Genomic DNA, 13,999 nt, shown 5'->3' with positions numbered 1-13,999 from the left:
GAGCAGGTACCCCAATAGAGTAGTCCAAGTGGAGGCAGAGTAGCTAGGTTCGGAGAGCGAATCCCATCCGAAGGAGTTCCAACCTTTTCCATTCTGTACCTTGCTAACTCATAAGCTAGCAATCGCGTAGGCTATTTGTATCCTGGATGCATGACATAATCACAGGCGGACGCCCCTGAGGTTCGTGCCACTGAAGGTACTTGAAGCAGGGCCGTGCGGTGCGCGCATCCTTAGGCAGCTGAACAGCATGGCGGGAGGCAGCACCCAAGCCGGTCCGGGGATGCCGGAGAGGACAGCAGGAAGACGCCGCAGCAGCCAAACGTCCGTCAACCGCAGGAGGAGTCGCCAAAGAGGTAAGGAGGGTGGAGTGGAGACGTCGGGCAGCGACGGTCGCAACACTCATCAGGGTGCACAGACTCTACTACCATGCCATGCGAAAAATTGCAGGTGCTGGAGGAAGTAACTTCTTCCTCCCTGGGTGCCCCAAATGACTTCTGCACCAGAGTAGACGCCATGGTCCCTGGGTGAAAATTGATCGGCCTCAGGACAGTAGAGGAAGGAGCCACTGAAAAAACTCTCAAATGGCCCTTACGCTTCCAACCCATGGATCCAGGTAACGCCACCAACAGAGAAGCTTCTACTCAAAGCTGGCTGCTTCCTACATTTTCTGACCCACTCCCATGCACTTGTATATAGAGGGAGCTGGTCCAAATGGGTTCATATGTGTCTATGGCCGTTTTCACTCTTTGATATAAAAATTAGAAAAGAAGGATTTCAGTGCTTCCCTAGCTCTTCCTTTAGCCATATGAGCCTTCTCCATGTCTACACTGCCTGATCCATAGAAGTCAGTATGTCACACAACATTTTTGTTAGTCAGTGTGCCTTGGCTTTTAAAAGGTTGGAAAATACTGTTCCAGCCTTGATTTTTCAGTCAGCTTAGTATCATAAAGCCTGCCATCTACTGGCTTCAATTTTGTGTATGTGTCTGTGGGTTTAAGTATATATATATATTTTATTATTATTATTTATTTAATTATTGGGGTTTTTTTTACACTGCTGCTTTTAATGATTTTACACTGCCCATGATCAAGAATTCACTTCCTTGTTTTTTACATTTACCTTTATCAAATACAGATTAAGCAAGTTTCAACCAGAAGATTAGCCAATATACAGAGAATTCTAATGAATCTATTACACGATATTGAAAGGAGCCGCGTGGCACTTTATAGACTAACAAATTTATTGAAGCATGAGCTTTTAAGGACAGAGTCCATGTCATTAGATGCATGAAGTGATGTACAAGAAATGGGTTTTATAAATAAATAAATATATATATATATATATATATATATATATATATATATATAAAACAAAAAGAAGGCATTGAATTAGGTAGGACATGGTATGGAGCGAGTGTTAATAGCATTATGGTATAGGCTACTGACAACTAAGGTAAGTGTGAAAAGATAGAATGCTCATAAATTAGTCTATAAGGTGCCACCGACTCCTGTCAGTTTTGCTACACCAGACTAACATGGCTATCCTTCTGAAGATTATTATGCATTATGTTTCAGAACTGCATCTATAAAGCTATCTTTGAACTCAATACAATGAGATAAATTGCGTGTTATCTATTTTTCTTATTTTCCAGAATACTACAAAGTAAATCCAGCCCATGTATGATAACCACACTATGTATAGGCAGAGTCCCCCCCCCCCCAGCCCCCCCGCTTCTCTGTGGGAAAGGATGCAAAATCTAGCTCTTGTCAGGTTTTCTTGTTCCCCACTGAATCAAAGGAAACTAGCAAACCCTGCAAGGATTGACCATGAGAGGATGAACCAGATCAGAAGCTGGTGACGTCTCTCCTTACCCATTTCCCCTAACTCCATGCCAGCCCACACTCTTGCCCCACTGGCCGGCAGTAGGAGGAGAGTGCAACGCAGACCATGTTCTCCTCCTCTGCCACCAGGTCAGAATGTGTGGGACGCCATAAAGAGATCTGACATTAGGTGGCATTTTCCTCCTCCTGCTGACTGGTGAGGCAGGGGGGAGGATTAGTGTGGAGAGGAAGGCATAATGTATGGGGATTAACTAACCCTCTCTTCTTCCTCTCCTTATCATCCTCTCCCAATCTTCCATTCCCAATATCCCCCTTCACCACATCCATCACTGAGATCCCTTTCTCCCCCACCCAAAAATCCCTAAGAAATCACAAAATACATGATCCAGGCATACAAATTCACTCATTCACAACCCATCTTCAACCTGGTTCTGCTCCATTTTGTGAATTTATAAACCAACTAGACACTTAAGATCCCTAATAAAAACCTACTAGATGTTCCTTCAGTCAGTCTTGCTAGGCTGGACATCACTAGAAAAAGAGCTTTCTCGGTTGCAGGTCCATCTATTTGGAATTCCTTACCATATTTACTTCGTCAGATTTCAAACTCACAATAATTCAAGAAATCGTTAAAAACATACCAATTTCAATTTACTTTTGAGACTTTTGCATCAGAACACACTTAACCACTCTCGATTATCATCTTTCGTCCGTTCTCCAGTTATTTCTTTTAACAATGTGTGTGGTTTGGTATTCTGAATACTAAGACTGGATATCATTTTTAGTTTTTATTTTTGTCCTACCGTCCTTGTTTTTTGTTATTATCTAGTTTTTATATTATACTGCTCTGGTTTTTGCATTTTTATCATGGATGTTCTGTATGTAAACCGTTTTGATTAATTTTTACATTGTAAAAGCGGTATATAAACATTTGTAAGTAAATAGAAATAAATTAAATAAATGTGAAATTACTTTACTTTTAGAATGTAAAATAAAATTTACATTTATTTAATTTACACTACTGTGCAAATTTATGAAATATACTACTGAGTTTCAAAAACTTTGTTGCAGGATCTATCCTTGAGTTGCAAGAAGAAACTGGGGGTTGTTCATGTATATTAAAAATTACTTTAGATCCAGCTTATTTGTAAGGGCAATACTATTTTTTTTTTCTACCTGAAAAAGGCTTAGAACACAATTCTTAAACTTTTAGAACTCTTTTTATCTATGGGCTGATGCCGACTTTTATAGTCTGTCTGTTAGACATGTAGTGGGGCTTAACACACTGCAAAAGACCAAAGAATAAAGCTGTCTGGCAGAGGCACTTATTTGGAGAATAGTCTGGTAAGTCAACTCTTCCCAGTTAATGATGATGCTAGTGTGTATGTATTGTTAGTTGTTGGTGGTGCACTTGAAAAATTGTAAGAGCTATTAAAAAAGCAATTTTATTACACATATGTTAAAATAACAGTCATTCATTTTCAGCAAGATGCAGGTTGATAACACCTATCCTAAATGGGGCGCAATTCTGTTTATTATAGCAACTTATATTATTTCTAATTAAATGACTTGCTTGGAGCCAGCCTCATGGTCCAGTAGCAGCAGCACATGTTGTCATTCTTGAGATCTGGGTTTGATTTTTGGTCCAGCTGCTTTTGCTCATCCAGTCAGAATGGGCTGGGGATACCACAAACATATTGACAGCCCTAGGGGGCAAAAGAGACTCCTGCACTACAGTGATACTTGGCTGGTGAGATGGCGGGTGCATGTGTATTGAATTCTGAGGAGTCGTAGCCTGTGGGCCCCTACCATGGACTCTCACGGTGCTGGCTGAGAAAGAAAGGGAATTAAATGAAATGGTAGTAATGCTACATGGATGCATAATTTGTTCTGGATGTCAGTTTTTCAAATTGTACATCACAACAAATTGTAGTGATTTTTAAAGGCTCTGAAACTTCACTGTGAAGAGTTTAATTCATTTAAAAAAAAAAACATTTATTGATTTGGCAGAAAACAGGACAGCCTTGCAGTTTCTTAATTTATAACCTTTATTTCAAGAATCTGTGAAAAACAGATAATTCATATTGAAGGATTCCTCTAAATTAGAGAATTACAGTACATGTCAAACATATGAAGAATAAATCTACATTTCTCTCATAGTTCATAAATAACAGGCAAATGTTGGTTCTGTGACTTGTTTAGTCTCCCTCTGCTGTTACTATTTTCTATGGAGTCTCTGAGCCTGACTTCTCTTCCCTGACGTTTCTGTACAGTCATCCATTTTCTGAATTGCATTTCCACAGGCTTTCATTTCACAGCATTTGACACCCCACTTGGAGCATTTTTTCCCCATTTCAGTCTGTTTTTGTGGGTGCACCGCTGAAGCTGGGTTGCATGTGGTGGTCAATGATTGTGGACAGTGAAAATTAGCAGGTATTCTTGTCAAAGGACTGTTTTCTTTATTTGTCTTTTTCTCATAGCATCCATAAAGCAAGTTTAGGGGATCAGTATTGTTCAGAAAAGTCTGGTGCTGGAACTGGATATTAATGTCTTGCAATGACGTCCCATGCATGGAAGGCACTGTCTTGCTTTCATGATTTCTTAATGAAGGCACATGCTTCACATTATTCCTCCTTTGTAGTTTATTTTGAGCGCTGGGTTGAATACGTAGAGCATCCTCGGAGAGAGAAGTTGGCTGAGCTAGCTGCCGGATAGATTTTATGTATTCGTCCAGAGCTTGGGACGACGGTGTCTTGGTGCTGGCCTCCTCATGCTTTTCCTGGGTTTCATCTTGGGAAGCCTCCTCCGCGTATTCGCAGATAGTTGGCAGATAGTTTACAAAAATGTCAAGCTTTGATCTCATTTCTGAGAAGAAACAAAAATAAGGAAATAGTTTAATCATTTGGGTATTATTACGGTTTTGAAAACAAACATGGCATTCCTATAATAAACAGGAAAAAGTACTATTCATTTACCCATTGTGCCTTGGAGACTAATCGTAAAGGGTTCTGATTCTCCTTTGGTGTACTTATTGTTGTAAGAAGAAGCAGGTAGTGTTGAATGTCTAAGTACAGAGAACCTGACGTTAATGTCTTCCCCAGTGCTGCTGTATCACAACAGCCTCGGGGTATGAATCCAGGATCCTAATGTGACGTCTGGACGTGCCACACTTTAGTTCCGAGTTCTGAATCAGACTAGCATCAGAACTGATAGAATTTATGCTGTTAGAATTGATCATATTTTATATTTGAATCATAAAACTCAAGAAATAAGAAATACATGGTTTTAATAAGCTGTTTTACCTCATCTGATCTTTCAAGTTGTGTGACTAATTTTGGATGATATTGCTTTTTCTTGAAATTATAGTGGCACTGTATTCATGATTATAAACTGCTTTATTTTTTTCTCTAATTACACTGTGGTATAAACTGTGCAATCAGTTTTAGTAAGTGCTGAGTACAAGTTACTATACAAAGAAAGCCTTTCCGTCAAACAAGTTAGCGCATGTTTAATTTTACTGAAAGAGGGAAAGTTTAAGAGATTAAAATATGAAACACATCTTGCCTACTTACTGTCTATACTACTTATTCTACCACTGTCATTTAAATCCTAATAAATCCACTTTTAAAATCTTATATTACCACACTGACTTAAATTGATAAGACGGACAGCTTACCTTTTGTCTGTTCTTTATAGCAGGGTAGTTTACTTAATTGCTGCAGCTGTGGTCTTTGAAAGCACTTGATAATTTCAGTGGTCGATGCTCTTTTCAGATCAAATAATAAGTCAAGTCCAGACTGGATGGAACATAGTCAGTAGTGTAGTTGCACAGGGAGCCGTTTCCAATAATAGAGCTTGGAGCAGCTCCTAGATGAAGTCCAGGATGCTTCTGAACAATAGCTGCTGGCATCAAGGGTTTTTATACCTTCCTGTAGTCATCAATCACAGCAAAATACTTTCCTAATATAGCAACTTGAGTGACCATGGAGATCTCAGGAAGGTAAATTCCCAGAAGCGTTGCAGCTTTCATCATTTATGAGCAAATGTTTGCTCTTCCAGTTTTGCTTCCTTGATACACAGAGCTATTGTGTATTTTACTGTAATGGTTATTGTAGCACTTTTTTCACATGGATGTCGATGTGAGCCAAGGCACGTTGACATACACAAGGTATACTGACAGTTTCTCATTAAGATTTTAACATGTACCGCTTTCAGTAAAATGCAAGATAAGCCCATGTCTGTTACACTCTCCTGCTATTTTTTTCTCATTCTTTCCTGTTATTACAATAGTTGCACTGTGCCAAATTGTTTTAATTTTAAGAAGTAGGATTAGTTTTAATGCTCTTTTCCGCTTTGTCTTTTAAAACCCTGCAAGATCTGGAAAGTGTTCACAGAAAGCATGTGTTTTCTATTTTACTGTAGTCTCTTGGTCTTATAAAAGTTGCAAGGGGCAGACCCTTGGATCAAATGTCAGTGTTCAGGGAAATAGTTATATTCTCAAACTTGAATGTCAAGCTGTAGGGCTGGGAGCACAAAGTAGGCAGCAAATTTAAAGGTCAATATTCAACACCACTTAGCCGGATAAGTTCCAACTTATCCGATTAAGTAGTGTGGTTTTAATAATTGGCCTCGGTCAATGGCTGCCACTTAGTTGGATTCAGCGGCCGCACTGCTGATTATATGGGCTAAGTTAGCCTGATAAGCAAATAAACTTATTTATTGCAGATGAATATGGACCTCATATAGGCCAGTGTATCAATGGGAAAAAAATTGTATATATTATTAATGGTAGCGCATACTAATTGCCTTTTTAGCATGCAACTTTTAGCTATTTGCTTTCGGGCCGATCAGTAAAGTCTGTGGGAGAACAGGCGAACGCCCGCTCTCCCGGCGCGCACACCGGCCACTCACCGGTGCGCGCGATGCAGTCTTTAAATTAGGTCCGGCGGTAGATCCGGGCAAAAGGAGGCGCTAGGGACACTAGCGCGTCCCTAGCGCCTCCTTTTTGACAGGAGCGGCGGCTGTCAGCGGGTTTGACAGCCGACACTCAATTTTGCCGGCGTTGGTTCTCGAGCCCGCTGACAGCCATGGGCTCGGAAACCGGATGCCGGCAAAATTGAGCGTCCGGTTTTCGGCCCGACAGCCGCGGGCCAAATTCAAATTTATTTATTTATTTACTTTTTTTTACTCTTCGGGACCTCCGACTTAATATCGCTATGATATTAAGTCGGAGGGTGCACAGAAAAGCAGTTTTTACTAATTTCTGAAATTGCTTGGCTGCACATTTTACTTTCTGTATCCCGCCGCATACCTAATAGGGCCATCAACATGCATTTGCATGTTGAGGGTGCTATTAGGTGCCGCGGGTTGGACGTGCGTTTTCCTCCCCTTACTGAATAAGGGGTAAAGGAAAACGCGCGTCCAATAGCAGGGTAGCAGTGTGCTCCGTCGGAGCGCACTGTACTGTATCGGCCTGTTTGTAAATAGCTAAATTTTGTGCACAATTTTATATATGTCCAAAATGTGATGTAAAATTATGTAGATTAGCTCATTAACTAAGCACATGGTTTTTGCATGAAAACTCTTTCAATCTACTTTATGCATGTTAAAAATGCTGTTAATGTGCATAAACTAGATTGGGCATATTAGTGTCTGTGGAGATAATTTTCAAAAGGTTTCAGCATATAAAATTTGGAAGTTAAGAACATGCCATACTGGGTCAGACCAAGGGTCCATGAAGCCCAGCATCCTGTTTCCAACAGAGGCCAATCCAGGCTACAAGTACCTGTCAAGTACTCAAACACTAAGTATATCCCAGGCTACTGCCGCAGGCATAAGTAGCATGTACACGAGTAAGTACTATTTTGCAAAAGCCAGAAGTATATGTTATAGCAGAGCCATGCATAAATGTTAAAGAGAAAAAGAAAGGCATGGCTCACCAGAAATGTGAGTTACCTGTTACTCCACCTCATGCCAAGGAGTTAACCTGAAAATGCACATTAACAGGAGTAATGAGGTAAGTACTTGAAGTTGGAAGTAGTGTGACCAAAATGTTCTTCATGCAAGATTGGCACTGGTCATCCCAACCTGGGCACAGTCTCACAAACAAGGCCATTTAGCAAGGCATACCAAGTGAAATCAAAGGGTAAGCTCTCTGGAACAGGCAACTATAGCCATTTGGAATGCACAGCAGCAAAATGTGTACTGTTCAGCTATAGGTGCCTGTCCTAGTGAACTTACCCTTTGATTTCATTAGGCTTGCCTTACTCATATGGTCTTGCATATGATATTGTACCCAAGTCGAAATGCCCAGTTCCAATCTTGCATGCAAGTTCATTTTGGTCACAAGCATTCCAACTTCAAGCACTTACCTCCTTACTCCTGTTTTAAAGCACTTTTACGCAATAGCGTGGAGTTTCAGGTCAACTCACATTTTAGTGCTCTTTTTTTCTTTAGCCCACTGTTTTACTCCTGCTCAGTTTGCATCCCATTAACTTACTGCATCCCACAATGACCCCTGTTTTTAATGCACGTATTAAGTAAAACCCATGCTAAAATTTAACTCCTACCATCTGCCCCATGGTTCCTTATATTGTAGCCGAATAAGCACTAAATATCTTAATTAAAATGCTGTTGTGCCTGTATTGTGAATGAATAGCAATTATGCAAAACAGTTATTTACTCTTTCACATAATACAAAGACTGGGGGACCTCCATGAAGTTAGCAAGTAACACATTTAAAACAAATTGGAGAAAATGTGTTTTCACTCAACGCACAATTAAGCTCTGGAATTTGTTGCTAGAGGTTGTGGTTAATGCAGTTAAGGCAGTTAGTGTAGCTGAGTTTAAAAAAGATTTGGATAAGTTCTGGAGGAGACATCCATAAACTATTAATCCATAGGGAATAGCCACTGCTTGTTGCCGGCAGTAGTAACATGGGATCTATTTAATGTTTGGGTTCTTGCCAGGTACTTGTGACTTGAATTGGCCACTGTTGGAGGCAGGATACTGGGCTTGATGGACCCTTGGTATGACCCAGTATGGTATATCTTATGTTCTTATGTACATTCCAGTTGCACTATGACCTTTACAGAATTTGTTTTGACAAACTCTGTTACTACAGTTATCACATAAGCAATGAAGTGAATTGTTTGTATAAAAAAAAAAAACTAGTTGCTCATAAAGACCAGACCTTCATGGCCCAATGATGTTTAATAAGCCTATTTCATTGTTATTTTATTTATGTGGTTTATCTAGATTTGATTTCACTTTTCAAAGCACATGTTGTAAACTTCCCTATGGCATGCGTAACTTACTGGCATTCTGCCTTGAGAATAGTTGGTATTTGCACTCCTAAAAGTATTGCTGTAAATGATGCACATGCTTTACCTCTGTTAAAAGGGCTATGCATGCACAGATTGTCAGGGTTCATGCCTGCTGCTCAGCCAGCCAGAACCAAGAGTCGGCAGAGACTGTGCTTATATCTTCAAGAGGAAGCCAGTGCCATGCACTATAGCACTATGCTTACTTGACAGCCTTTGATAGGTACTTTGTAAACTCTCTTCTGGTAGTGTTGTCCTGACATTTTGCTTGCAGAATGATTGTCTATACAGTTCTTTGTTTAGCTAAGCTGGTGAATTGCAAATGAAAGAGCTGAGGAAAGTGTCTAAGCTTGCTGTCACTCTGCAGCCCTGGACAAATCTCCATCCTCCTCTGTTGCAGTTTATTCCATTGTATCTGCGTAATGATGTTTCATCTTTCACGTCCTGTTGGCTGCTTTCATACAGATTAGGTAAAATTTATAGCTACACTCTGAGGCATAAGTAGTTGTTTGTTTCTAAAGAGTTCAGATTGTAAAGCATGTTGGAATTCTGTAAGATGAAAAACACTATAGAAATACAAATTATGATTACATTATGGCTGATAGCACAGTTGTAGGAAGGAATGGTGGACACAGATGGTTATGGCTAAAGGTCACACATGAAGACTTTTGGGGGCAAATTTTCAAACTGTTTGCATTGGGAAAATGTCTGCAGGTACTTTAGACCTGTGGAATTTGTACTAAATAAAAGTCCATTTATTTATTTGATTTAGATTCTGCCTTTTATTCATACTTTCCTTTTGAAGTTTACCATGGGTGCTTTGTAAGAATGGATATTTACGACTGCCTTTTGTGTGGGTACTTTTTTCATAAGAAAATGCCATACTGGGTCAGACCAAGGGTACATCAAGCCCAGCATCCTGTTTCCAACAGTGGCCAATCCAGGCCATAAGAACCTGGCAAGTACCCAAACACTAATGTTATTTTCATGGAAAATAACATGCAAAGAGTTCAAAATACAATCTTAGTTCAGTTCCCCTTTCCAGCCTAAACATGCCAGCTCTAACTGCAGCTAAAAGTGTGCGTCTTGTGGGACAGTGTATGGACGCTTAGCCACATTCAGGCCAGTTCAATACAGTGCACGTGTGTCCACAACCCCTTATTCCTTAAGGGGATTAGCGCGTCCAAAATACGCATCCAATCCCCTACAAAACTAATAGCGCTCATCACATGGAAATGCATGTTGATGAGGCTATTAGCTATTCTCCCTCAATCCAAAAAATAAATGTGTGCTTGACTCACATGGCGAAAATTACTGAGCAGCCCAAAAAAGTGTACAGTAAAGCAGAAAATACTGCTTTTCTGTACTTCCTCCGACTTAATATTATGGTGATATTAAATCAGAGGAACAAAGGACAGAAAGTAAAAAAAAAATACAAAATATTTTTTTTAAAGTGTGCCAGCAGTCAGGGACGCTCAATTAACGAGCGTCCATTTTCCTAACCCCTGGCTGTGCACCAGGGGGCGCAGCCAAGGAGGGCTAGGGGGTGCACATTTGTCCCTAGCGCATCCTTGGCAGCACAACCCCTCATTTAAATATTTGATCGGGTGCCCAGGAGAGGTGGCTGGGCGCGCATTAGAAAAGTGGGTGTTCAACACTGAGCACCTGTTTTCCGCACTGCTTTATTAGATCGGCCTGAATGAGGGATGGGAATTTTCAGATGATGAGTTTAAATTGATTGAAAATTACCCTCCCCAATACTTAGCTGTTTGCCTCTTTCAAGTGCCAGTAACTCATTGATAGTTAAAGCAGAAATGTCAGGCAGGGCTTACTGCCCAGTCGTAGAGGAGACTGCTGGAGAAACATTTCAAAAACCATGAGAGCTCATTTTAGAAAGTTTAGTCCATTTAGCCTTGGAGTTTCATCCTATTATCTTCTGTTAAATTATATATTCTGCTTGTGTGTTCTTTATATACTAGGGATGTGCATTCGTCCTGGATCAGGGAGCCCGAAATCTGAAGGAATTTTTCCCGAAATTTCGGGAAAAATTAATTTCGGGTTTAGTACGCACTAACAGGGTTAGTGCGCACTAACTCCCCGTTAGTGCTTGCTAACAATGTTTTGTTAGCACGCACTAACAGGGAGTTAGTGCGCACTAACCCGAAATTCAGGTCTCCCTGAATTTTAAAGGCCCAAACTGCAGGAAATACGAGATTTCCCGCAGCGGGCCAAAAACGAAGCTTTGCACATCCCTATTATATACTGCATTTTATACACATTAAGCAATTTTAAACAACCTGATTATTTTTCTGTATTATCTAATATACTTTCCTTAACTTTTATGCTCTTGGGTTTTGTTTATGAAAAAGTTGTGTTGTCTAATATCTATGTAACATGAATCAAATATCTGCACATTTAAACAGTATTACATATTTTTGCTTCCCTATTTAGAATATTGATGTCTTTCTATTTACCATATTTGGTTATCTTCAGATAATAATTTGATTAGGAGTAATAGGCATGACATCATGTGTATTAGCACAAAAAGAATCTGGTCAGAGTTAAGATAAGAGGCCTGATTGCAGGACCAAAACACTGACTCACCATATTCTGTGTTGGACATGGCAGAGGATATAAATTGATTGAATATGTTAAGTAAAATAAAATTAAAAGTGGGTATTTGGGAGCAGCTCTTATAATTCCATTTTAAGCTTTCCTGAGTTATATTATATCACCAGAATCTTTAGGAGAATTGCCCTTTGTTAGTTAGTTCCCTCTGGGCTATTCTCTATAGTAAGAGATTAGAGTTATGATCTATTTGCATTGTGTAACAAAGACCCTGAAGCTGACAGCTTTAGATGTGGCATTTTACAATGAGTGCCTGGTGTTTCAACTTGTGTTGGAGTCCATCCCATGCAGCTTGGTTTATTTTTAACCTGGGAGCCTATTTTCAGCACACATCCACTCTTGAGAACGGAAGAATTAGGTCAAACCCTGGACTGATTTAAGGCAACAGCTTTATGAGCAACTGTGCACGTAGCCCTTCAATTTTTAGTCAGGTTAATATACTATGATTTTTATGTAGTTATATTTTGACAACCACAGAAATGGCAACAAATCTCAGTATATAAAATGCAATAAATTATATTCTGTTCTCAACCTGAGCTAGAGCAAGAGCAGTTCATCTGCTTTTTGCATTATGCAGTATTTAATCAGAAAAGGGCTGAGGGGAAGGCCCATTCTAGCAGATAAAATTTAGGTTTAGTTTAATTAGTTGATTTACTGTATTTCATTCAGAACTTCAAAAAATTTTAATTTGTATTTGCCTTGGTAGAGCAGTGTGGATCTGCAGGGAAAGAGACTGGAGCTCACCCTGGTGTGGCCTCTCATTCTTTTTCTCATGAGATAGAAAAATGAAGCTGTTGTGTTAGACATCCTTGGGGGAAAACATTTTCCTATCTTTTGTTTTCTCCTCATGTTTTGTTTTGGGGAAAAGGGGAATTTTACTTGGGCCTGGGACTGCAGAGCCCATGTTCTCTCTTTTTCTTTTGCCCAATATATTTGCAGAGTCCCCAAAACCTCTTGCTTCTCCGTATTGTGTAAGCAGAAGACTATGGATACAAATTGGGAAAGTCCCAAAAGCATACACTGGGTGTAAAATGTACAGTGGATCCACCAACATTTATTTTTTAGAGTGTTTTTGTCTTACGAATACTATGGAAATGGATTCCTTAGCCAATTTTGAGTGAATATGTAGCACCTCTTCTTTATTTAAGGGGTGATTTTAGAGCATGTATTGTAGACCAACGCTCAGGATAGAACAGTTGGGAGCTTGCTGTCAGATCAGGGCTTGAACTGAAGGAGAATGGAAGGGAATGCTGTTCCCCTTGTTAGCTGAACAAAAACCGTTCTTGGAGTTCTGGGTGGGGAAAGTACAAGAAAGGAGTGAGAAGATGGGCTGGGTGGTGAGAGAGGGACTGGGGGGGGGGGACATGGAGCAGTGGGAAACTGATTTTTTTTAAGGGCGTGGATGATGAAATCAGAAATATGAGAAGAGGGAATGTGAGGAGTGGGAGAGGGAAGCGTTGGGAGATGGAGGTCACTGGAAGGAGAATGGAGAAATTGTGCTGGGAGGAAGAAAAGGGGAGAAAGTCCTAAGGACTCTGGGAGGCAGGAACAAAGAGAGCACTGGGAAGAGAGAAGCCACAAAGAGGGACATTGGAAGGAGGAAGGGATAGAGGGAACACTTGGAATATGGAATAAAGCAGAAGTAGCTTTGGGGGAATACGTTAAGAGATAGGGGAGATAGAAGGTTGGGGGGGGGGCAATTTGAGTTAGAAATGAGAAGTTTGAGAGATGAGAAGGGGGATAGAATAACAAGAGTTTGAGCAGCAAGCATTGCACGACACGGTGTGAGATTTAGAAGAAAGTGAAAAGGGGTTGATGGAGGGAAGAGAGGGCAAAAAGAGAAAAGATGGCAAAGTGTCAGGTAAAGACGGAGAAAGAAGCATTGAGACACATAGAAGGAAAAGAGGCCCAGTACGAAGAATCAGGAAAAGACAGACGAGATAAAAGCAGAGAAAAACTGAAAACAGTATAAGCAATGGTAGAAAACATATTATTCTCAGTTTACATCAGATGGTGAATTTTGTTTTTAATTGAAGTTTAGAATTTTGGTATATTGCATGTCACTGTTTTTAGGACTTTTTAAATACGGAAGTGTATTTATTCTCTTCTTATTTGTTCTCTGCTTCACTATTTAGCAAATAGGAACATAAGAAATACCAAACCGGATCAGACCAATGGTCCATGGATCCCTGCATCCTGTCTCTGACA

General features: G+C 40.1%; 2 protein-coding genes across 8 annotated transcripts in view; one reads left to right on the top strand and one right to left on the bottom strand.

Moving 5' to 3' along the window:
* Positions 1–13,999, top strand: part of RASSF4 (Ras association domain family member 4) — a 150,834-nt gene that overhangs the window by 82,065 nt on the left and 54,770 nt on the right. The gene's annotated exons all lie outside the window — the stretch shown is intronic.
* On the bottom strand, positions 3,869–5,742 carry DEPP1 (DEPP1 autophagy regulator). Its single transcript, XM_029609614.1, has 2 exons — positions 5,518–5,742; positions 3,869–4,706 (listed from the first exon to the last, which is right to left on the bottom strand). Exon 2 carries the CDS (start codon positions 4,702–4,704, stop codon positions 4,060–4,062), a length of 645 nt encoding a protein of 214 aa, XP_029465474.1. The 5' UTR covers positions 4,705–4,706; positions 5,518–5,742; the 3' UTR covers positions 3,869–4,059.

The sequence above is a fragment of the Rhinatrema bivittatum genome, chromosome 7 (assembly GCF_901001135.1).
Source record: "Rhinatrema bivittatum chromosome 7, aRhiBiv1.1, whole genome shotgun sequence".
NCBI lineage: Eukaryota > Metazoa > Chordata > Amphibia > Gymnophiona > Rhinatrematidae > Rhinatrema > Rhinatrema bivittatum.
The sequence above is the reverse complement of the archived record's forward strand: the minus strand, read 5'-3'. Positions and strand labels throughout refer to the sequence as shown.